At 38.3% G+C, this 24,643-nt stretch overlaps 1 protein-coding gene across 1 annotated transcript in view; it reads right to left on the minus strand.

Moving 5' to 3' along the window:
- Positions 1 to 1,689: 1,689 nt before the first annotated feature.
- LGSN (lengsin, lens protein with glutamine synthetase domain) overlaps positions 1,690 to 24,643 on the minus strand; it is a 29,660-nt gene continuing 6,706 nt past the window's right edge. The window contains exons 2-5 of the mRNA XM_034991884.1: positions 15,997 to 16,126; positions 15,085 to 15,282; positions 8,877 to 9,043; positions 1,690 to 3,250 (exon numbers count right to left, since the gene is read on the minus strand). Coding sequence (XP_034847775.1) covers positions 2,051 to 3,250; positions 8,877 to 9,043; positions 15,085 to 15,282; positions 15,997 to 16,126 — 1,695 coding nt within the window. The 3' untranslated portion in view covers positions 1,690 to 2,050. The remainder of the gene's footprint in view (positions 3,251 to 8,876; positions 9,044 to 15,084; positions 15,283 to 15,996; positions 16,127 to 24,643) is intronic.

Below are 24,643 nucleotides of genomic sequence, written 5' to 3' on the forward strand. Positions count from 1 at the left end.
ACACACAGTCACACTCACAAGTAGGAAGGTAAGTTTTGTCACAGTAACAAAGACAAAAATTACTGTGCCTTAAAGGAGATAGTTTATTTTGTTCCCTGGTAAAAATCTGAATGTAGGCAAATCTGCTTTGTGAAGCAGAGCTTCCTCCTTGTTACTCCGTCTTGCCTGGGCTCCGTTCCCAAGGGCATTACTCTAGCCACAACACCTGCAGGTTAGCCAACTGGAAGGGCAAAGGCAGAAGGATAGAGAAAGGGCAGGAAACAGAGTATCTGTCCTTTAAAGAAGTTTCCCAGAGCTCCATACAACACTTCTACTTACAGCCCTTTGGCCTGAATCTAATAACACAGCCACACTCAGCCACAGTGGGAACTCAGAAATGTGATTTTTATTTTCCATAGTCTGTTCCCAACTGACACATTTAGGTGTTATTCCTGAGAACAGAGGGAGAATGGATATTGGCAAATAACTAGCAAGCCGCCATGGGTTTGGATCTTCCCAACTATCCTTCTCATGACAGAATGAGTGGGATTTCATCCTCACATGGTTCAGGGCAAATTCCTTTCCTTCTCCCCCCACCCTGCACTCTCTTTTCCTCTACCTTTTAATCCACCAAGAACATTATTCTTATGTATCCAGACACACTTCTCCTGCTCAGAGGAGCAAAGAGGGGATCAATTAGTGAAGGCCAGACGACTTTTACTATTTAAGCTACTGGGTACTACGAATTTGAATAGGAGGATCTGAGCCAAATCTAATCCCCTGCCTTTGTGTTTGCTATCTAAATTGAGACCACTGTCAGTTTTAATTGAACATAAAATCTCCTGTTTGATCCTAAAGAGGAGAATACGGTTTTCGTTTGCTCGTCAGTGGATTTTGGATTTCTTCCCCAAAGAAGCTAAACTCTAGTGATAGTTACAACATTATCTCATTCAAATGAAGGTCTGGAACATTTAATATTTTCCAGGACATATCGACCTCTGTGGGCAGCAGAACCAGTCATTTAAATACAAATTTAAGGTGCAAACATACCCCTGGTTATGTAGACAGTTGTTCTCACACTTCACAAAGTACTACAGGTGTCTTTGAAATCGTAGCTTTGAAGAACAGAACAGAGCATGAAGAGCCCTCCCATCCCCAAGCACACACCCATTCCACCTGTGTTTTATATCTGAGATATGATATATGAGATATTGTTTAAAGAAAAATTTTCATGACTTTCAAATATTTGACCTCATTGTTCCCAGCCAAATTTTATTTCTTATGGATTTGTTTCTTGTGGACATAATGTCCTTGAAATTCCTAGGAGTTTCAGGAGCTAGTAAAGAAGGGTACAAAGAAGGGATATAATGTGAAAGCTTCTGCTAACTTGTCATCATGACATATTTTTGAAAACTTATTTAACTTATTTAGAAAGATCACAATGATGCTGGCAAAATTTGCTCCACAAAGCAGAGCTTCCACCTTGTTACTCCATCTTGCGTGAGCTCCATTCCCAAGAGTGTTCCCCTAGCCACATTCCCGGCAGGTTAGCCCATGGGAAGGGTAATGGCAGAAGGATGGGGAAAGGGCAGGAAACAGAGTGTCTGTCCTCTATATGTCTAGATTAGTGAGATTGTATTAGTAAGCATTTTTGTCTCCCTGGCAGTCACAACATATGTGCATAATTGGAATTCTTTTTTTTTTTTTTTTAGTCATTTACACTTTGCTTTGTAATTCTTAAGGCTTTTTTAAAATTGTGTGAATGTATCTGTTGCCTGAAATAACTGAATATTTCTATCTAGGTCAACATACACAGAGGAAATGATGACTGACTGACAAGACCTGGGAAATTTGCATATTACAGCTGCACCACAACTTTATTGTTTGTTTCTACTATCAGAATCCTCTCGGCAGTCCCACTTCATCTGTCAAATATTCCATGGGGACAAAGAAGAGTGAAAGCCTATGTAGTCCTTTTGTTGTTAATTATAAAAATCCAATCTTTTCTTCCTGGGAGATCAGCTACTTAAAAAAAAACCACATCTCCAAAAGAATAGTTAAGGGTTCTAGTCTAAATAAAATATTCTAAGAATTTATTTCTCTCAGCATCTGTTTCTTCATTTTCCAACTCATATTTTTTCATGGCAACAAAATAGCGAATAAAAGTTTCCCCCAGGGCCTGTCTCAGACACTGATCTTCCTCCAGGGCCACAAGAGCGTCTTCCAGTTTCAAAGGGATCTCGGAAGATTTGGCCTGATAGAAGTCTGTGCTGCCATCCGGACCGGCCAGGACACCATCACTGCTTTGAAGTCCATCCAAGCCTGCAGCAACGGTCGCCGCCAGCACCAGGTATGGATTGGCAGTCGCTGAGCCCAGTTTATTTTCTATCCGGGTGCCTTTCTCACCATGACACTTGATATTAAAAGCACAGCTGTTATCATTGTATCCCCACGTTGTAGGCACACTATCCTTGAGGTCTTTGCTCTCCTTGGAATAGCGCTTTCGGCAGCTAACAGCGGGAGCCATCAGGCAGCTGAGGGCAGCAGAGTGTTTCAAGAGCCCTGCCAACCATTTTTTCCCAGTGATCGTGAGCTCCTCAACTCCGGCATTGATGCAGAACATATTTTTCTTCTCCCCGACATCCCAGAGACTGTGAGACAAAATTCCTGAATTGCAGAATCCAGTCTCGATGAAAAAGCTGGCGATGTAATTATATTTCTTCGCAACTTCTTTGACACCTGTTCTGAGGGTGAATGCATTATCAGCCGCATTGATGCCAAATTCGGGCAAAAAACAGATTTCCATCTGACCGGGCCTGGTGGAGGAGGAAAAACTCTCGACATTGGCTCCAGTGTGATACAAGCCATCAACGAGTTCCTGTATGAAAGGCTGGTCATGATTATTTAGCAATGTTGAAGCAGGAAAAGAGATGGTCTTTGAATTGATAATTTCGGGCACAGCAAAAATGCAAAAATCATAGATGAAGGCAGAGAGCAGGGAAAAGCCAGAGTCCTGTAGCTGGCTCAGCTGGCTCTTGGCGATGTACCGTGGGGAAGTCAAAAGAGGCTCCCCAGTCACAGTGAATGTGTCGCATATCACTCTGGCAGTTCTTTCAGCCCACGGCAAGACCCGGAAGGTTGAGAGCTCAGGCATCAGGACGATGTCACTATTAAAACATGTTGCCCTTATGTGATCCACTTCCTCATCCTTAGGATTCGGTATCAGTTCAAGATAACCTCGGGGCATGCAAACGCCATGGATCACTTTTTCCTAAAGAAATTGAAGGACAGAGCAATCAGGTTTTGACACTTGAAAGCAAACGAAAGGGTGGAGTGGAGGGGGGGGACACATTGCTAATGAGGGAAAAAGAAGTCTTTAACATATGTTGATTAACACTAGCTTAATATCAAATAAATTTTAAATATTTTATTTTTTAAGATATATTTATTTATTTGAGAGAGAGAGAGAGGCAGAGAGACTCTGGAGGGCAGGGCAGAGGGAGAGGGAGAGAGAGAATCCTCGAGCAGACTCCCTGCTGAGCATGGAGCCCTCATGCAGGCTTGATCCCACAGCCCTGAGATCATGACCTGAGCCAAAATCAAGAGTTGGCGGCTTACCGGACTGAGCCACCCAGGGGCCCCCAAATTTAAAATATTTTAAAATAAACCCCTGAGTTACTGTTATAAACAACTCTTAATATGTTTAGTCTTCAAGGCTTTATATGCTTTGGGGTCTGAAAATAGCAGTCATAAATAAAAGGTACAATGATAAAGAAAATGTCTTTATAGCAAATGACAAAAGTAAAGCCTTGTGAAATTACTTGAAATGATCATAACCTAGTCCTTTTTAAAGTACTTTTTATTTTATGGCATAGTTGCTAGTATCTCAGATAAGGTTTTATTTTAGCTTATTCTATTGTAATCCCTATAGTTAACTGAGAATCCTCAGCCCTTCCCAGAGACCTGACGGTGGTCAGGCCTAGGACACACAGGACAGTCATCCTAACGAGGAGCCTGGTCTGCTGACAGCTGCAATCCTCTCTGCATCCACTTTTACAACCCACTCAGAATGAATACATCATAGCCTCCCAGTCCCAGAAACGTTGCCTGTGAGTGTGGACCTATCTCTCCAAAGCTATAGTTCCAAAACGTGATATCGCCTTCAGGTCAGCCACCCACTGGGTGTCACCAAATCTGACTTCTAGGCCTAAGTCTTTCATTCGCCACTTGTGCAAAGTTAGGCAAATCACTGGACTAAGTGCATCGGCCTCCCAGTTTGTGAAACAAAAGTGTTAGACTAGAAGGTTGCTAAGGCACTTTCTAGTCATAGACCTCTTGGTGTCAGTGGACTTGGTCATTTATTTAACTTTTGCTATATGCCAGACAACAGGGACATGATGAGGTTATCAAGTTGAGCAGATACGTAAAACAGTTTCTAGAAATTGTGTCATAGCAATATAACAAGGCTTTGTGGGTTGAAGGTTACATTAAGAGTAGGGGAATTGCTAGCTATAAGGTTTGGTTCCCATGATGTCAGTGTGTATCATGAGGTTAATAAAACATACTAACATTCTGTAAGCCAAATTGTTTCTTCTATTACCTCCAATCCCAAAGAGCATAGCTCCCAAAGAGGGGCTGATGCTAACAGAGACCACACTGGTCACTCTTCTCCTTTGACTGCAAGCCATTGCCTCCCTCACTTGCCACCATCTATCCATATACTTTCAAATGCCATTTGACTTGGCTGATCCAAATCTGCTTTTGCTGGTAGTAAAGTTCAGAAAGTCAAGCACTCTTCAGTACCCGCTTAATTTTTTTCAATTCCCTCAAGGACCTGTATACACACACACACACACACACACACAGAAGCATTGTGGAATTTTTGAGGACTTTAGTATGAAATCCTTTCATGTGAATTTTTACTATAAGAAATAATGTTATTTCCCTACTTTTCAATTTTTTAGTTTGAAAATCTGTATGTTAGCTCTGTATATTCCTAAAATGAAGGTTAATGTATTTTATTCATGAGACTTCCAAGAGTTCCTGCAATTGAAATTTGTGTTTGTATTCACCTGGTTGTGAACAATAGGGAACAACTTGTTACCATTTCATTCCGCTAGGCCTTCACAAATTTAAAGAATAGGGAAAAGTCACACTTCAGACTATTTAATCTCTATTTTTCTGAGCACTCTTTTTTAACACTGTCATTTTCTTTCTTCTTTTTTGGACATTCTGAATTCAAATGACTCTTTATTAGTGGTGGGAAATACATAAATGTACATAAACATGTCTTGCTCATGACAACAAATGATCTTAAAGTGTGTTTATAAATATAAAGCACTAGGACAACTTCATACTCTAATATAGATCACCAGGGATTCAATAAAAACTCTTGCAAAATAGCTCAAATCTCTATGATAACGGAAATTTGGACCACAGTAAAGACCACCAAAGAATTAGTTATAAATTCTATTGCAATATATCATGTTTTGATTAGATCAAAGAGAGAAAGAATCCACATTATCTGCATATAATTTAAATGTAAAAAACTAGTCTTTTACTAGAACAGAGACAGTGTAAGTTAGTTGTAAGGTTTAATCAGCTAATGTTTGTAAAGCATTTAGCACAGTGCCAGGCATATGATAAGTTTTCTTTAAAAAGTAGATACCACCATCATCATCAGAGTTTCCCCATTTGGCCTTTTCCAATTGCATAACAGTCTTTTCCTCTATTCTTAGTAGGTGGCTTATTTTTAAAAAATCAATATTGTTTCTTTAGTAAGGAAGAATGCTTACCTCAAATAAAGAATAAAAAGAAATATAAAAGCTGAACTGGGTGAGCCTAGATGGCTCAGTCGGTGGACCATGCAACTCTTGATCTTGGAGTTGTGGATTTGAGCCACACGTTGGCTGTAGAGATTACTTAAAAATAAAATCTTAAAAAAAAGAAAAAAAAAGCTGAGCTGGAGGCTGTAGGTGCAGTAAAAAAGGGAAAAGAAGGAGGAGGAGCGGGGAAGGAGGAGACTGGAACTGGAAGTGAAGAATCACAGCTGGACATCCCAGATCTGCCTCTAATTGCCTGTATAATTTTAAGAAAGCTTTCCTTAACTTTTCCGGGCCTCATTTCACTCATCTATAAATGAATCATATGGATTATACTACCTCCTATATCCCCCTTCATGGTCTAACTATAATTTTTAAATTGACATTTTATTTTCCACAAATAGCAAAAGGTTTAAAAATTACTTTAGAAGAATTGAAATTACTTTTCACTAAGTTATAGGCAAATTTAAATCATGGATTCCATTCTTTGTTTAATGAGTTCCCCACACAGAATTGTATTTATATCAGACACATGTTGTTTATATTGTTTTGCACAGCTGAACTTATTTTTTATGTCCATTTGCAATAAATTTTCCAAAATGAATTAATTTTAAATTACAAATACTCATGATGTAAATATTCACTATTACTTATACCTTCACAAGTTCCAAAATGAATTTAAAGTGTTTTGTTAAAAAATAAATAGATACTATGTGATCATTAAATAAGAATAAAACAATGACTAGGTAATGAAATGAGAAAGTGAATTTGTATTAGCAAACTAAGGCTAAAAATAAATACAGCAATTGAGAGGAAGTATGATAAGTTATATTAAAATTCTTATAATAGACAAACTTTTTCCCTGTGTAAACTCCAGAAGAAAAAAAATTGATTCTAATATATTGGACATTGGATGAGATAATGGAAAGTATTTTCAATAGTATTAAAAAAAAAACCAATGCAGACATTTTCTTTTTATGTCAATTATATCAATCCCCAGCAAGTGTAGGGAGCATATTAAATTATATTTTCATAAAAGAATTTCCTTAAGGAACTAAAATAATATTCTAAATATGTAGCTTTTGAGATGCCATTAGTGGAATAAATGATGAGGGTTTGACAAAAACTGAATAGCAAACAGTTTTATATTGAGGTCTCCGGCAAGTGCCTGAAGTGCCAGTTGTGTTTTCTTACTGATTGAAAGAAATTCAGATAAATTAGATTCTCGGCCTGTCCAAAGTAAATTTCACATTTTCTTATCAAAATTAACCAACATATATTCTTGCCTGGATGAAGAAAAAACAATGTCTGTAGGCAGGTCTAAAGGATTTCTTAAGAGACAAATTTGGGGGGCGGTTGTTTCTTTTTTTTTTTTTTTCATTATTATTATTAAGTATAGTTGACATACAATGTTATATCAGTTTCAGGTGTACAACATAGTGATTCAACAATTGTACACACTATGCTGTGCTCACCAAGATAAGTGTAGTCACCATCTATCACCATACAATGTTATTGCAATATTATTGACTGTATTCCCTTTGCTGTACTCTTCGTCCGCATGACTTAATTATAACTGGAAGTTTTGTACCTCTTAATTGCCTTCACCTATTTCACCCATCCCTACCCCTTACCCTCTGGAAACTATCAGTTTGTTCTCTGCATTCATGAGTCTGTTTCAGTTTGTTTGTTCATTTGTTTTGTTAGATTACACATGTAAGTGAAATCATATAGTATTTGTCTTTCTCTGTCTGACTTATTTCACTTAACCTAATACCCTCTAGCTCCATCCATGTTGTCACAAATGGCAAGATCTCATCCTTTTTATGGTTGAGACATATTCCATTGCATATGTATACCACATCTTCTTTAGCTATTCATTTATCAATGGACACTTGGGCTGCTTCCATATCTTAGCTTAATGCTGCCATAAACATAGGGGTGCATATATCTTTCCAAATTGATGTTTTCATTTCTGAAGGGTAAATACCCAGTAATAGAATTACTGGATGGTATGGTATTTCTACTTTTAATTTTTTGAGGAACCTCCATACTGTGATTTTCCACAGTGCTTACACCAATTTACATTCCCATCAACAGTACACAAGGGTTCCCTTTTCTCCACATTCTTGCCAACACTTGTTATTTCTTGTCTTTTTGATACCAGCCATTCTGACTGGTGTGAGGTGAGATCTCATTGTCATTTTGATTTGCATTTCCCTGATGATGAGTGAAGTTGAGCATTTTTAAGAAACAAATTTGAACCTGTTGGAATTCTTTTAAAAAGTATTTTTGAAGATGCCCAGTTCTTCCCAACATAAAGCAAATGAGAAAATTACAATTGGATACTAAAGTGATAAAAGGAAGATATACCTTAAAAATAAACTTAGAGGTTGCTTAACTTTGGTACTTTCATATATAATACTAATAGATGTCCCTTCCTTCTAAGAAATGTTTCAATGACACAATAAATCCTTCATTAAAACAAATACATGACATAAACTGAAAAAAATCTCAGAAAGTCTCAAAACATATCCAAAAATACAACATTTCTTGATATCACTATTTTCAAGAACTTAATGATATTTATTAAGTCATCCAACAACAATAGAGTATTTTCTTATCAGAATTAGAACCTGAAATGGATATGCTTTTTATCTAGCAAATTCTTTCTATTTAATCTTTTCTTTTTCATTTTATATTTGCTCTTGGGTCTTTTGTTGCAATTTTCTCATGTCAAACAAAATATAATCTCCATAACTGCAGTAAGAAAGAAAAGATAATTCTATGGAGGGAAATTATTCAAGGCCGAAAGTCTAAAATTACCAGTCTTAATTAGTTTTGTATTTCTGTTGGGTAAAGGAATTGCTATTTGGGCCCTGAAAGTATATGTTCAGCTCCTTACAGAGCAATAATGTGTTTGGGGAGGGACAAGGGAAAAAACAAAATAAATTATTGGTTTTCAGCTTTAATTACTGTATAGATTACAAGAAAATAAGAAAGAGTAGTAAGGACCATTTGCTTGCTCATGGTCATGAAATTACATTCAATCATAACTCTACCTGTAAAACTCACTTGGAAAAACTGCGCAGGGATACTCTTAGATCTGGACACACCATGGAGGTCTGTTGCTTCAAATCGCACAAACTGAAGGTGATTCTTGGACATCTCTTGTTTAATGTGCTTCATTCTAGAGGAGAGATAAGGTGTGGTCGGAATTTGAGTGCCGTCCCTGGTGTTATCTGTAGAATAGAAGATGGCCCTAAGTCATTAGATCATGATGAACTGAAAAACAAACGGAGGCTACAGAGTAGTGACTTAGGCATCATGATTGTTAACAAAATCATCATATACTCATGTCATTGACCTACAGTTGGAGATCTTACCTTTCTTACTCTGCTTTTACCATATTCCCAAGAACGTGGTCTCTAAACAGCCTAAGAGATTGTTTAGCGCTTGGGGCTGAGGGTAAGTTAACATTATTTGAATAAGCATAGAGCAATATCATATGTACGTACTTAACGGAAAATGCCTTTGCTTGTGGAAGTTAAGATACGTTTGCATGACTTGATAGCTTAGGCACCATACAAGTCTGTATCCAGAGGACTATCATCAAAAAGCCTGAGCTTCTTGAACTAACTGGTAATACCTAAATTAAAAGTTCCAGTATGAATAAAGGCAAAATTATTTGGTTTTTGTTTATCTTCTGCGGATTTGCACTTTTTGTTTTTTGTTTTGTTTGCCAAAAGGGCTTTATAATGGCATCTGAATCTCTGTCAAATTTAAACCTTAATATGGGTATAAATGAGCAAATAAAATTGTTTTTCAAGGATGAGAGTGTAAGAGATGAAAAGTCTAGACTGATTACTCAATTTTTAAAACCAGAAACCTAAATATATATATATTTAAGATAGACTGCAAATTCTACAACTTCAGAGCTAGAAGAGAGTTTGGCAATAAATCACCTAATCCAACCGACTTGCTGGCTTGAGTCCTAGAGAGGTACAATGAGGTAGTCCAAATCACTCTCAGTTCATTGCCAAAACTGAAGCTACAAACCAGACCTCTTAACTCCCAGTGGGTGACTCATTACCATAAAATGAATGAATATATCCAAAGCATATAAAAAGGTCAGGGGGCACCTGGGTGGCTCAGTCGTTAAGCGTCTGCCTTCGGCTCAGGTCATGATCCCAGGGTGCTGGGATCGAGTCCCGCGTCGGGCTCCCTGCTCTACAGGAGGTCTGCTTCTCCCTCTCCCACTCCCCCTGCTTGTGTTCCTACTCTCGCTATGTCTCTCTGTGTCAAAAAAAATAAATAAAATCTTTAAAAAAAAAAAAAAAAAAGGTCAGGCACGTAGTACGTATCACAAATGTTAGCTACCGTCCAAACTTTCAGAAGAGATAGCAGACCATAGAGATTCAACACAAACACTGACACCATCTGCCTCCCTTAGAATCCTGCCTGTGCCTTAGACACTTTCTTACTTCTCTGAGCCTGGGCTTTCTCATTGATACAATATTATCCACTTCATAGGCTTGTTGTGATGATTAAGCAAGTTATTTAACAGTTCCTAGCAGACATTAAGCACCATATAAGTGCTTCTTAACCACATAAAGTGAACACAATTACTCTACCCCTGGTAATGGTACCATGATCATGTCTGAATCTGAATACCCATCAATCTGTCACATCACCGATGTTGAGCACCTATAATTTTAAAGTGATATCTGAATATCCTTTTTTGAGATATAATTGGCTTTAAAAATAAGCATGAAGATTGACAGTTTAAAAACACAGATTAAGTAGTTTTTAAGTACATGAAGCATGAGGAAAACAAATTACTGGTTCCACCTATACAGACATATTAGAGATAATGTCCTGTCACTGATACATTTGGCTACTCTGAGACTCCTGAGGCTTTATAACTACCTTCCATTTAACACAAACAATTAAGCTGTAGCAATTAAAATGTTTCATGCTAAATTAGTAGTTGCTGTCTTCCCAACCTATCCTGAAGAATTGGGTGTTCTGCCCAAGTTGAACAATTCTCCTTACAGAAAATAAAATTAATAGCATTTTAAAATATGGAAAATTTCAGACAAACAGTATTCTAAAAATAATATGGAATTACATACAAGCTATAAATATTTTAAAAACATAAAAAACATTAAAAAAAATCAGTAGGCATCTCCTACTAAAGGAGCAAGGTCATGGGCTCACCAGTAATATGATCACAGACAATCTTATTAGTTCTTTGCCTTATCTGTATCTTCTAATATTTCTACAATAAATATGCATTCTTTTAAAATAAAAAAAAAATATGCATCCACTCAAGATAGGTTGTTTAATGACCATGTACTATTTATATGGGACATATCTCTAGGAAGAAGCCAGAAAAAGCCCTGCCCCCATAGAGCTTTTATTATTGAATGGGAGAACTATAGACAATACATATGCCATCGAATGCAAAGGCAGAATACTTTGCCATGGTTAAAAGTGCTGAAAATAAATAAACATAATCACCTGGAGTATTAATTCTATGAGACTTGATCACAACGTAGACAGGTCTAACCCCTGATTCACTTGAAGATCGCCAAGTTGCACTATGGCTGGACAGTAAGTATTAGTTTGCTAGAGCTGCCATAACAAATACTACAGACCAGGTGGCTTACACAGGAATTTATCTTCTTACAGTGCCAGAGGGTAGAAGTCTAAGGTCAAAGTGTCAACAGTGTTGGTCTCTTCTGAGAGCCTCTCTCGTTGGCTTATAACATGATCTTCCCTCTGTTTGTGTGTTCTAATCTTTTCTTCATACAACAACACGAGTCATGTTGGACTAGGGCCTACCCTATAGACCTCATTTAACATTAATTACTTCTTTTAAAACCCTATCTCCACATACAGCCACCATGTGAGGGATGAGGGGATAGGGCTCCAGCAACCTGTGAATTTGGGGGAGACACAATTCAGCCCATAATAACATATCATCCCATTTCCATTTTCTTCAGAGTCCTCATCACCACCCACTGTATTGTAGAATCATGTGCTTACTTTCTTCCTTCCCCACTCGCATATCAGTTCCAGGAGAAAAGGGGCTCAGCTCTACTTGCAGCTATATCCCCAGTACCTGCAGCCATAGAACCATATCACAGACGCTCAATGACTATTCCCTTAATAACGGGGTGTGTGAGTAAATTAATTAATTAATACACCTTGGGTGATTTGACCTTGTCTAATTAACAAGTAGAAATTGGCATCACATATTTCAGTATCTGAAGCATCATTTTATTCATTTGAAAGTTTAATTCTTTCATCAAATATGAGAACTCTATCCCATCTAATTTAATTTTCAAAGAATCAACTAATCTTACTGAATCATTGTCTGAATTTCTTTTCTTCAAATAAATCATACTTGTTAGTTACAATTAAACCTTTTGGTCAGACTTTCCCAGATGCACATGATGAATAGCAGGCAGATAATTGCTAGTTCGGGGACTCATTAGTTTTTCTTACAGTATGGTTCCTGGGAGGTGTTCTCCTTTCCCATCCCCTCAGAGGACTAATAAATTAAATCAATCTGCTTTTACAGAGGAAGTTTTCCTGCTGTGAGTATTTAGGGGAAAAAAACAAGAAAACACTAAAAAAAATGAAAAATTAAAATAAAACCTCAAAGCTCTATAGCAACTAGAAGGCCTTGGAGAAATGTTGTCTGTGTGTGACAAGCCATGGTCACTTATAAAGGCAGATTGAATAGACATTGAGCTTTCAGAAATACCAACTCAAAAAGGGAAAAGTACATTCAAGAGTATATAAAACAAGGGCCACAAACTACAGAAGAGACAATGTGGCCAGCAGATGTCTTCTTACTAGTTGTCCCAGTGTTTGGAAACTTTTAAAATAGTCAACACCTACATATCTGAAAATTTTGTACAAAAATCTTGAGTTCAAGCTTCTCTTGAAGACACTAAATTTGGTAACACTGGGTGGTTATTTCTCCATAGCAACCACTGGCTAGAGCTCTGAGGTGGCCTGAAATGGGGCATATATCCTCTAATCCAGGATTGGCAAATGTTTTCTATAAAGGGCCAGATAGTAAATATTTGCAGCTTTGTAAGCCATATAGTATCTGCTGCAACTTCTCAACTGTGCCATTGTAACACAAAAGCAGTCATAGACAACATGTAAACTTTATTTACCAAAAACTGAATTTACCAGGCTGAATTTGGCCTGTGGGCCACAGTTTGTCAAACTCTGTGCTAGTTTCTCTCTCTTTTTTTTTTAAGATTTTATTTATTTATTTGAGAGAGAGCGAGCACATGAGAGAGGGGAGGGTCAGAGGGAGAAGCAAACTCCCCGGGAGCCCAATGCGGGACTTGATCCAGGGACTCCAGGATCATGACCTGAGCCGAAGGCAGTCGTTTAACCAACTGAGCCACCGAGGCGCCCCTCTGTGCTAGTTTCTCACAAGCCAGCCTCACTGACCGTTTCTTTACACCAGCCCATCTCAGTCATTTGTATTATTTACTTGGCCCCTGTGGCATTTGGACTGATAGTGCCTGACGCTAGGCTGTCGGTGCTCATCTTCATTTCACGGAGAAATTCACGAAGCCAACGCACAGAGAAATGCAGAGATGAGAGATGCCATGATATGTAGAACTGCCCACAAAGAAGTTCACATCCTAAATCCTGAAACCTGCAGAATATGTTAAACTGCAGGCCCAAAAGGACTTTGCAAATGCAAGTAAAGCTATAAACCTTAAAATAAGGATATTGTCTTGGTTTATCCAGAGTTCTTAAAAGCAGTGAACTTCCTCCAGCTGTAAGCAGAAAAGAGGTGTGGAAGAAGGAGAATTTCGAGAGGTTCCAAGCATAAGTATTTGAGGGATTGTCTTGGTCTTGAGACACCAGACCAGAGAGAGGCTTCCAGGAGCTATGGGCCACCCCAGTGGACAGTCAGCAAGGAAACAGACACCTCAATCCTATAACCCGAAGGAACTGGATTTTCCCAACAATCTGAACGCACTCCCTAGACTCTCTGGGTAAGAATCCAGATGGCCAAGACCTTGACTTCAACCTTGCAAAATCTGAATCAGAGAAACCGGAGGACACAGCCCAGACTTCTGGCATACAGAACTAAAAGATAACGGACTGTGTTCTTTTAAGTTACTAAGTTTGTAGTAATTCATTATGCTGGCAATAGAAAATGAATATGTATGGAATCCTGACAGCATTCACTTCCAGGCTCTAGTTTTTCCTTAAGCCCTGTGTGTCATAAAGAATTTAACCTTGCCAAAGGAGACCTCTTTACCCTTTGCTCCTGGAGGATAATCTGGAATGTCCTGCATGACAAGAGTGTCTTTGTGGCTTCTGGGGCTTCTGGGCCACATTAGAAAATCTAATAATGTCACTTATCCTGGGAGCTTTGAGTCATGTGGTATCAGCTTGACTCCCAGAGAAGTTGGAGACTGAGGTCAGCCACATGAAGCCCCACTTTGGAGCACCCCCAAAAATTCTGGGCACCAAGTCTCAGGTGAGCTTCCCATGGTTGTCAAAATTCCATGCATATTTTCACATATCATTGCCAAAAGAGTGGTGCTGTCCATGACTCCGCTGGGAGAAGACAAATGGAAGCTCCATGCTTAGAACTTTCCTGCACTCTCCCCACTGGGTCTCTTCCCTTGGCTGCTTTTCATCTGTATTCTTTCACAGTAATAAACCATAACCTTGAATATAATAGCTCTCAGTGAGTTCTGTGAATCCTTATAGCAAATTATCAAAACTAGGGTTAGTCTTGGGGAATTCCCTAACTTGCAATTGGTGTCAGTAGTGAGGGTAGCCTGGTGGACAGTGGCCTTCTAACTTCACACCCTGCTCTATTTCTACCTTTCCAAACCTTGTTTGTTCAACCCTGTCTTCACAGATTCCCTTATGGAATAAATACCTCATTTTAACTAGTTTGCACTTAACTTGGATCCCAAAGATTTTTAACCAATACTCTGATAGGCCAAAATAGTTATATCACTATTGATAAGCCAGAAACTTAGAATAAGAAAATTCACTTTTAGAAAAGACCAAGAAGATCATATATTGCAACCCCTCCATTTTCTAGACAGGCAGCCTAGTGGTTAAAGAAAACTATAAAGTCTTTTATAAATGATAGGTGTATAAATTCTTCTGACTCCCAGACTAACATTCCTCAGTCAATGGCACATTATCTTTAATTCAAATACAAATTTGGGATTGGTGGCTAGAATCATATGTCAGTTTGTTTCAGAGTCCTTACCAGTATGGTTGGAGTTTGTGTTAACTTCACGACAAGGAGCACTGGCTGATGTTTGGAGGGGTGATGGTTTTATCACTGTTGTCTGATTCTCGGAGTCCTTGTCATCTTGTTGCACATGAGAGTCTGCCGAGCCAGGTCCCACAACTGGTTTGCTCACATCCCCCAACTTGTGGCACACCATTTGGTTTCTGATCCTTTCTTTAATAAATAAAGAAAAAAATGTTAAAACACACTGCCTTTGTTTTCAACTGTCTTTTAACATGATATGGAGAGGAATCTTTGAGAAAATAATTTATTCCCAGGCAATGACATACCAAATGAAGGGCAATGAGAATGGCCTGCCCTGGTTGTGGGCCATAAAGGGGTATGTTGTCCGTAGAAAACTTAAACTCTGATTGCTTTTTACTGTTACCATGCACTGGCCTTTCCTACTGCCCCTGCCTTGGAACACCACTGTTCCTGGACTGAGTCTCTTGTTTGATTAACTCCTAGTTCCAGCACTGTTTCAGATCTACTGAGTCTAGTTGGAATTCCAGCAAGTGATATGAAAACTTGTTCCACATCTTTACTGTTGTCTCCCAAATCCTTAGTAATGATCTTTACACTTGATCTCAGAGAAGAAATAGGATTCCCTTCTTACATATATGTTCCTTCTGTTGTGTTCTTTCTTTTTTCCCTCACTACCATCCTAGTTCTGCTCCTTTTCAATTCTGAATATTTTGAATGGTTAATTTTATATATTTACGTTAAACCCTTACATTTGCTATCTTTTGTGTTGCCTATGTAGAAATAAATTTTAGTTCTTTGTTTTTGCTTCTCCCTTAGATGAAAAGAAAAATTTTATAAAAAGGAGAACCAAATAGAGATTGTCACTGACATCATATTCCTGAGGGATCAAAGTAGCTAAGATACCTTTTGAGTTGGACATATCCGTTTCTCCTACTTCAGTTGAGAAAACATGCTGTTTTGTGACTTTCTTTCTTGCTCTTCTTAATTTACTCATCCTGCTGGCTTCAGTCTCATTACCTTCATCTCTCGTATCCTGTAATAATTCATAGACAAAAAGCCAAATAACAGATCTTGCATGCAACTAAATTTGGATGTCAAGAAAGTATGACAATTGGAGAGCTAAGTTTTCAAGGGAATATAAGAGACTTTGATAATGAGGTAAATTTTGTCACTTCCACATGCTCTTGAATAATTCAAAATTAAGAAGCCCAATATTCTGCTTACAGTCAGGATATTCTGTGCTCCTTTTATATGTAGTATGGGAGTGTCATTAAATAAATTAAGATCTTGTCCAACTAGTGAAGATTTCTATCTTTGTTTTTTACTCTGGGATATTTTATATTATCCATTCCTAAAAACATTTTACCAAACCCAATTTGGCTTCAACGTCCTCTTTTTATGATTTCCATCTTTTTTAGAATCTCTAACCTTCTGACCAAATCTACAAGTAGCTGAAGAATTCGATTTTATTCTTTTTTCTCACCCTCATCCTTATTGCATCAATATTTACTTTACTTCAAAAATCAGTTGCATTCACAAAATACTGTTTTTTTGTATGTGTAAAACAAGTGTTATACTCAAACAGTTTTATAGCTTGGGAAAATCTAAAAAATATTTTCAAACAAAATAACCTAACTTGTACAATCTAGTTCTAATCCTTGACAGAATTTCTTGATAGACCTGCCGAGGACTATTCCCAGCAAGGAGGTGGGCAGTGAAGCAGGGGCCGAGGGGTGAAGAGCTCAGGCATCTCTGTACCAAGAGTGGGTGGAATCACCCCTGCCATCCCAGGACACAAAAGCTAACACTGAAGAAAAATAAATATAAAAAAAGCTGACATCGATATTTTTAGGTTTTTTACAAACCCTCATTATAGTTTGAAGGGAGAAGAAAGGGGCAGGGGCAGGGTGAAAAACTATAGTCTAACATTTTGAGCTATTGTCTTTTTGAAGAGCAGATTCTGAAAGGCTCCATATCTTGGAGCAATTCTAAATATGTGTCCAGAGTGGTTGCTGGGAACAGCTGTACCCATTTGTCAATATCAATTCGGCCTCCAAAAGCTAAAAGAAGAAAAAATAATTTAACTTGTATTTATATGTAATTATGACACATTGTTATTATTGTTACTATGTTTAAAAAGATATATTTTGTAAGATAAAATCTTTTTTTTATTTTAAAATTTCACATCTTAGAAAATTTTGTTCCCTTTTACTCCAGATAATTTTGTATTTGGATGATGTGATACTTATTGTGAGATACAGTAGTTTATTTTTTTCTAGCAGTTTATTATTTTATTTAAATATTTTTCCAATACACTTCCGATAGAATTCTGACAGTGATTTACTAGCCTTATTGTACATATTCACCATTTCTTTTTTTTTTTTTTTTCAAATTTATTTGACAGAGAGAGACAGCGAGAGAGGGAACACAAGCAGGGGGAGCAGAAGAGGGAGAAGCAGGCTTCCCACTGAGCAGGGAGCCCGATGCGGGGCTCGATCCCAGGACCCTGGGATCATGACCTGAGCCGAAGGCAGACGCTTAACCAACTGAGCCACCCAGGTGCCCCCATATTCACCATTTCTAAAATTACATTGCCAGAAATACACATTATGTAATTGCATTTTTTTTTAAGATTTTATTTATTTATTTGAGAGAGAGAGAATGAGAGAGAGCAAGCACATGAGAGGGGGGAGGGTCAGAGGGAGAAGCAGACTCCCCGCCGAGCAGGGAGCCCGATGCGGGACTCGATCCCGGGACTCCAGGATCATGACCTGAGCCGAAGGCAGTCGCTTAACCCACTGAGCCACCCAGGCGCCCCTGTAATTGCATTTTTGATAAGTGTTTTTATAAATACATGACCCTAGCTTTATTAAGAAGTCTTGTTTAGGGGTACCTGGCTGGCGCAGTCAGTTAAGATTCTGAGTCTTGGTTTCGGCTTGGGTCTCATGGGTCCTGAGACCGAGCTCAGCATTGGGCTCAGCGGGGAGTCTGCTTGAAGATTCTCTCCCTCCGCCCCTCCCCCTGCTTGCACGCACTCGTGCACTCTCTCTCTCTCTCAGATAAATAAATAAATCTTAAAAAAAAAAAAAAAGGATATGTTAAAAAAAAGAAGAAGATAGCAGGAGGGGAAGAATGAAGGGGGGAATCGGAGGGGGAGACTAACCATGAGGGACTATGGACTCTGAAAAACAAACTGAGGGTTCTAGAGGGGAGGGGGCTGGGGGGATGGGTTAGCCTGGTGATGGGTATTAAAGAGGGCCCGTACTGCATGGAGCACTGGGTGTTATATGCAAACAATCAATCGTGGAACACTACATCAAAAACTAATGATGTAATGTATGGTGATTAACATAATATAATAATAAAAAAACAAAAAAAAAAGGAGAAGTCTTGTTTAGAAATGAAATACTTGGTCAGGTATATAAATACAAAAGGAAATTGAACAGACTAACATTTGTGTTCGTTTTACCCATTGGGGATCCCCTCACATACAGATTAAAGGAATCAAATGAGATAGACTTTAAGATTTCTTTCAGCTTTAAACTCTAACCTGCAATTGAATAACAATGTGCTAAAAGTGAGCATTTTGTCAGGCACATTTCTCAGCATAAACCTCAAGGTAATAGAATCTCCATTTTACAAATGAAAAAAGCGAGACCCAGAATAACTTGCCCAAGACCACAATAGTGAATGAAAGATGCAGGTTACAAACAGGTCTTCCAATTTCCAAAATGCCATTCTACTTTTTAAATGCCAGAGATTTGAGTTTAGAGACAGTTCATTTTAATAACATTCACCTGCTTTCATATAGACCAGATCAAAAGGGAAAGTTTAAGAAAAAATCAAGACAATTCACCTAGTTACTAACCTGAGATTTTCATCAATAAAGGTCCAAGAACTAAGTCATAATATATGCCTCTGACTCCATAATAGGTGCTCCAAAGAATTTTTTTTCAAATGAAGAATACATTTAGCTCAGTCCTTTGAATTTTTTTTTTTTATATACAAGGATGATCAAAGTATAGACATAGCTCTAACAGCTGAACCTAATTTATTGGATCCCTGGCTTACCCTGCCCCCAGTAGAATGTTTTTATTCTCCTAAATCTTTCAATTGTATTTGGTTACTATATGATAATGTTTCAGTAAAAAAGCCAACTAGCCAAGATTCATGAAGTTTGGGTTCTAATTTTGACTTTTCCACTAAGTAGCAAGTTCTGAAGACTTGTTATTTTCATCTGTAAACTCTGCTATAAATACAAATATACCCAGCAAGTATATTCACATTTTACAAGTATTTTCATAACCAGGCAATATTTTATATTTCATTTAATACAACAACATCAAGGGAACATTTATTATTACCTACATTTTGCCAAAGCAGATATAGGTCCACAGGGGTTAAGTGATTTGTTCAAGGTCATATGACTGCCAAGGAAGAATGGGAATTATTTGAGGAGCTTCCCACATCATTATAGCCAGACAGTTGAACTGGAGTAAATTTCACTTCTGTTATATGATATTATCTGTATGACTCGTAAAATTGTGTTGACTCAACTTCCTCAATTGTATATTCTTTTTCATTTGCATATTTTTTATAACTCTTCTCTGTATAAGGCTTAAAACCATCTTAAGTCACTACCAGCTTAAACTTCATCCATCCAGACAGTGAGGACTATGGGCAACCTCCTATGGTAAGGCAAAGTCAAAGAAATAAACCAAATAAAACATGGTATCTTTCATAAACAGTCTTATAATTTAGTACAGGCAATCAAATGTTGTTATAGAAGTTTAAGGCTTCCGTGTTGTAAAGAAAGGGACATAGTTTAGGGTCACCCTAGTTCAGAGATAGCAAACTCAAATACCAGACAGATAACAAAGAGACGCAGAGGGCTGGAGAGTAACCACCAGAGCTGAAACCTCTTTCTGGGAAGAAGCCCTCCCCGGCTCCAGCCTATCACTGCCATGACAAAACATGGACCCGGTATTGCCAGTTTTCCAAATTTCCAACGAATGCCAGAAGTCTGGATTTTTGTGTGAAATTTAATGATTTTTTTAATGTTGGCAATTAATTTAAGGTATAAGGCAGGGAATAAAGAAGAAAAGAAAGTTTCTCAACTTCCACACAGCCAGGTCTCAAAAAGACTTGAATGCAGTTCAGAATATGCAGCCTCTTGGGGCGCCTGGGTGGCTCAGTCATTAAGTGTCTGCCTTGGGCTCAGGTCATGATCCCGGGCTCCTGGGATCGAGCCCCAAGTCGTCGGGCTCCCTGCTCAGCGGGAAGCCTGCTTCTCACTCTCCGAACTCCCCCTGCTTGTGTTCCCTCTCTCGCTGTGTCTCTGTCAAATAAATAAATAAAAAATCTTTAAAAAAAAAAAAAAGAATATGCAGCCTTTCTACAGGCCCCAGCACAAGAACAGCAGCAGTGGCTACGAATCTTTTCCCAGCACTGGTATCTAATGTGGTACTGAGAGATGATGCTCAAAACATTGAACTCTTATGATAGCTGATAAAAATTAAAAAATGCTTTTGTTTTATCTACTATATGTCACCTCTCTTCTAAATACTTTGCATGTATGAATTCATTTAGTCTCAAAAACAACCCCTTGAGATAAATATATTATCTCTTCATCTGAAATATGAGGACAACTGAGTCAAAAAAGACTAATTAGCTCAAAAATCACATTTCTCATCATTGGTGGAGCTAAGATTTGAACCCAGGCCATTGGCTCAAGAGTTCAAGTACTTAATGCATCTTGAATGAATACCATCAGAATACCCCTGTGTCATTGTTGGGGTGCTGGGAAGCCAGGGCAGGGTTCTAGAGAACCCCTACAGGGCCAGATGTTAACTCTTTAGTTGATGGATCATGGAAAGGCCCAAATGCCCAAGAGGATTAGTAGGATAACTATGGAAGTTAAGAGGGTTGGGACGCGTGGGTGACTCAGTCGTTAATTGTCTGCCATCAGCTCAGGTCATGATTCTAGGGTCCTGGGATCAAGCCCAGCATCGGGCTCCCTGCTCAGCAGGAGGCCTGCTTCTCCCTCTCCCACTCCCACTGCTTGTGTTCCCTCTCTCGCTGTCTCTCTCTCTGTCAAATAAATAAATAAATAAAAATCTTTAAAAAAAAAAAAAAGAGGGTTGAGAGGAGCCTTAAGGGACTCTTGTCAGCACCTGCTTACCAACTAGTTTAGAAACTTTTCACCATTTATCACGCATTCAATAATATATTTCCAATTTACAAATCTCCTGGTTGCACCATTATGTTGGACAAGCAGTGCCTGACATATAGTAAGTACTAAACAGATGTTAATCCTGATTATTATTACCTATGCACCATGCATTACTGGGGATCTCTGTTGGGAAGATACCTCATTCTAGGTTACCACATGGGCCCCTCCCTAACTCAACGGAGATGGCTCTTACTAAGTCAGGCACTAATCCCTTATCTGAACAGCTCTAGATTCTGAACAATAAACTAGGAGAACCTCTCAGAGAGGTTAGGGTATATCAAGCAGTCTGAGGGTTCTCAGAGAAGGTACTGTGACCGATATACTCATGCTCAGACTCTGTGGTACTGCTATTATTAAACAGGCAGAGTATTTTATAAACTGTCTTTAGACAGCCAGGGAAACTAGACCAAGCTTAAAAAGAAGAAGGGACACTTAAGCTGAAGATAGAGGTGAAGTAAACCAGGTTGGAAGAACCACAAGCATAAGTACAGATATGCAATTTCATTTTGATCGCATGGCATAAATATGCAAATCTAATTCATGCTTAATTTAGACAATCCCAAATTCTACTACAACAGGTTGATCCTGACTTGATTTGACATTTCCAACAGAGAAGCTTTTCCTGCTTCAGAAATGTTTCTGCTATCATTCCATTAGATGACTCATTTGCTCATACATGGGACTGGCCTTAAAGAATGTTTCATATCACAAGAATTTTCATTATCATGTTTTTCTCATCACATTGTTTCTTTTGAAAGTTGTTTTATGGTTTAATATGTTTGTCATTTTGCATTTCAACTCAGTGCCTTGATCAAATTAACTAAAAGAGGTTTCACCTAAAGGGATCCTGCCAACCATTAAATTTAGACCCTAATTTGACCTAATAAGTTTCCCTTCAATGCATTAACTGGTGTTATTTAGATTCTAAATATCACTGATTTTATTCATTTGATTTTAATTTTCACTAACAGCTACCTTTTTACTATCGATACTTTAAAAACCTTTGTTCTGACCTCTGTATACTGGCTGTAGTGTGAGGTATAATCATTAATGCATTTCCCAAACACTCTGATTTCATTAATGATAGGGGTGCATGACAAAGAAAGCAAGCCAAAAAAAATCTCATCAAGTTTTAACCTCTGTTAGAAATAATGGTAAAAAAGATCAATGATTACCAAATGTAAAAGAATATGAATATGCCTTCAGTTTCCTTAATGTGTGCTCTTCAAAGAAAAAAGGGAGGAAAATGTATTCAAAGTATTTACAGAAGAGATACGTCAAAGAACACAGCACAAACTTACATCGACTAATCTAAAAATATCCATACCTGTTAGCTACTAGTTCTACTTCTGGCAATTTGTTCTAAGACTATCATACAAAATATATGAAGCTGTATGCGTGTCCAGTGCCACCTTTGTTATAACAAAAACTTGAAAGCAACACACATTGAAGTGGGAAGAGTTAAATACGTTGTGGTAATTCTGTTCAATGAATTCACCACTTAAAAACGAGGGCTGCCATTTCCTATCTGAGTCACCCGGATTACCAGAATGGTTACATGAAACTCTCTTCCCTCCGTTCTCTACTTCTCCCCATCCTCCAGACTACTGCCCACGGTGCTTCTTTAAATCACAATTTTGGTCTTATAATTTCTCTGCTTGGGATACTTCCACAATTTTGCATCACCTTCAGGAAAAATTCAAATTAGTATTCTCTGAGACCCTGCCAAGGCCGGTCTCACCAATCCCTGCAGACTCCACAGCTAGCCACTTTTGTGCACAAACTTTATCTCCATCCATGCAAAACTAGTTTTATCATTCCTCTGACCCACACTGTTTTCTTCTTTGCTAGGCTCTTACCGATTATCTAGTTTGTCCCAGGGAAACAGTTATCTGCTGTTCTGGTCACAGCTCAAAATTAACCCCCTGGACAATTTGCTCTAGCCACTTCATTCAAAGATGGCTAATTTTCTCAAATTCCCAGTGAAAGTAGATCTCTTACTAAATTTTAAATCTGTTTAAAATAACTCATAATTATTGTCTTCTTCATCACAACTGGTAAATGTTTAGCCTCCTCTTAGAGATCTTACTTAGTGCTTTGTAAAATAATTCTCGGTATCATTAACTCTTCATTTGTATACTTTTTTCTCCACACCAAAAGGCAATGATTAGTTTAACCTAAGTATTGTGGTTCCTTAGGTGCCAAGACTATATTTGGGTGTCCTTCTAGAATTCAGGATCATTGCAGCTATAAAACAAGGAACTACTTATAGCCCCAATATCCACTTGGGCAATCTGGGGTAGAGATGATGTTGATCTGACTACAGTAACCGCTGTGGGGGAGAAAATGAGTATACTACAGATATATTTGGGAGGTAGATTTGGCAGTTCGGTGACGGACTTGATATAGGAGGTGCAAGAGACAGAGGGTCAAAGGTGCCAGGCAGGTTTCTGACTAGGGAACCCAGAATGAGGAGGAGACCTGAGAGTGGCGTTGCTGGGTTCTGTTCTGAATACATGGAATCTACGATAACTGTATCATCTGAAGGCATCCAGCAAGCATTGGCCCTATAGGTCAGAATCCAAAAGATAAAATGGAAGGAAAAAAGCACAGCCCTGAAAGTGGTGGGAATCATTAAGAGAAAGAGCAGAGACTGAGAAAATAAGAGGACTGAGATAGAACTGAGAAACAACAGTATTGACTAAGTAGACATAGGAATGGAATCCCCAAAAAAGCAGTCAGAGTAAAAATGACCAGAAGGTGAAAGAAAAAGTTGGACAGAGTGGCTTCATTGATAACGAGAAATAAAAGCTGTATTAAAAGAAGGGAGCACCAATAGGCCTACTACTGAAACTATAAACAAGGTTGCTATTAAGACCAGACCATTGTATTTGCGACCCAGGTCCCTCCAGGCATCGGTAAAGCAGGTTCGGTGGGAGGATGTCAGCAGCAGCCAGATTGCTGTGAGTTGAGGAGGAATGAGAGGTGCTTCGTCCAGGGTCTACATACAGTAAGCATGCCAGAAATGTTCTCTACCATCAAAGGGAGACAGTCAGGAGATACAATTCAAAAGTAAGAAGAAGAAGGACATAAACGCAATGACCACTGGGAAAGTGCATAGGGGTCTGACTAAGAAAAGTTTATGTTGCTTTTAGGAAGAACAGACTTACACATATTTAAATGCTTTGTGAAAGGAGTTAATAGAGGTGTTGAAGAGAGAAGAAAAGGGACAAAGCAAGGTCCCTGAAAGGGTAGAAAAGACGGAAACTAGAGTTGAAATGAAGGGATTAACTTTAATATATCCTCCTTCATAAGAGG

This window comes from Mirounga leonina, unplaced genomic scaffold (assembly GCF_011800145.1).
Source record: "Mirounga leonina isolate KUSES-001 unplaced genomic scaffold, KU_Mleo_1.0 Mir_53, whole genome shotgun sequence".
NCBI classification, from domain to species: domain Eukaryota; kingdom Metazoa; phylum Chordata; class Mammalia; order Carnivora; family Phocidae; genus Mirounga; species Mirounga leonina.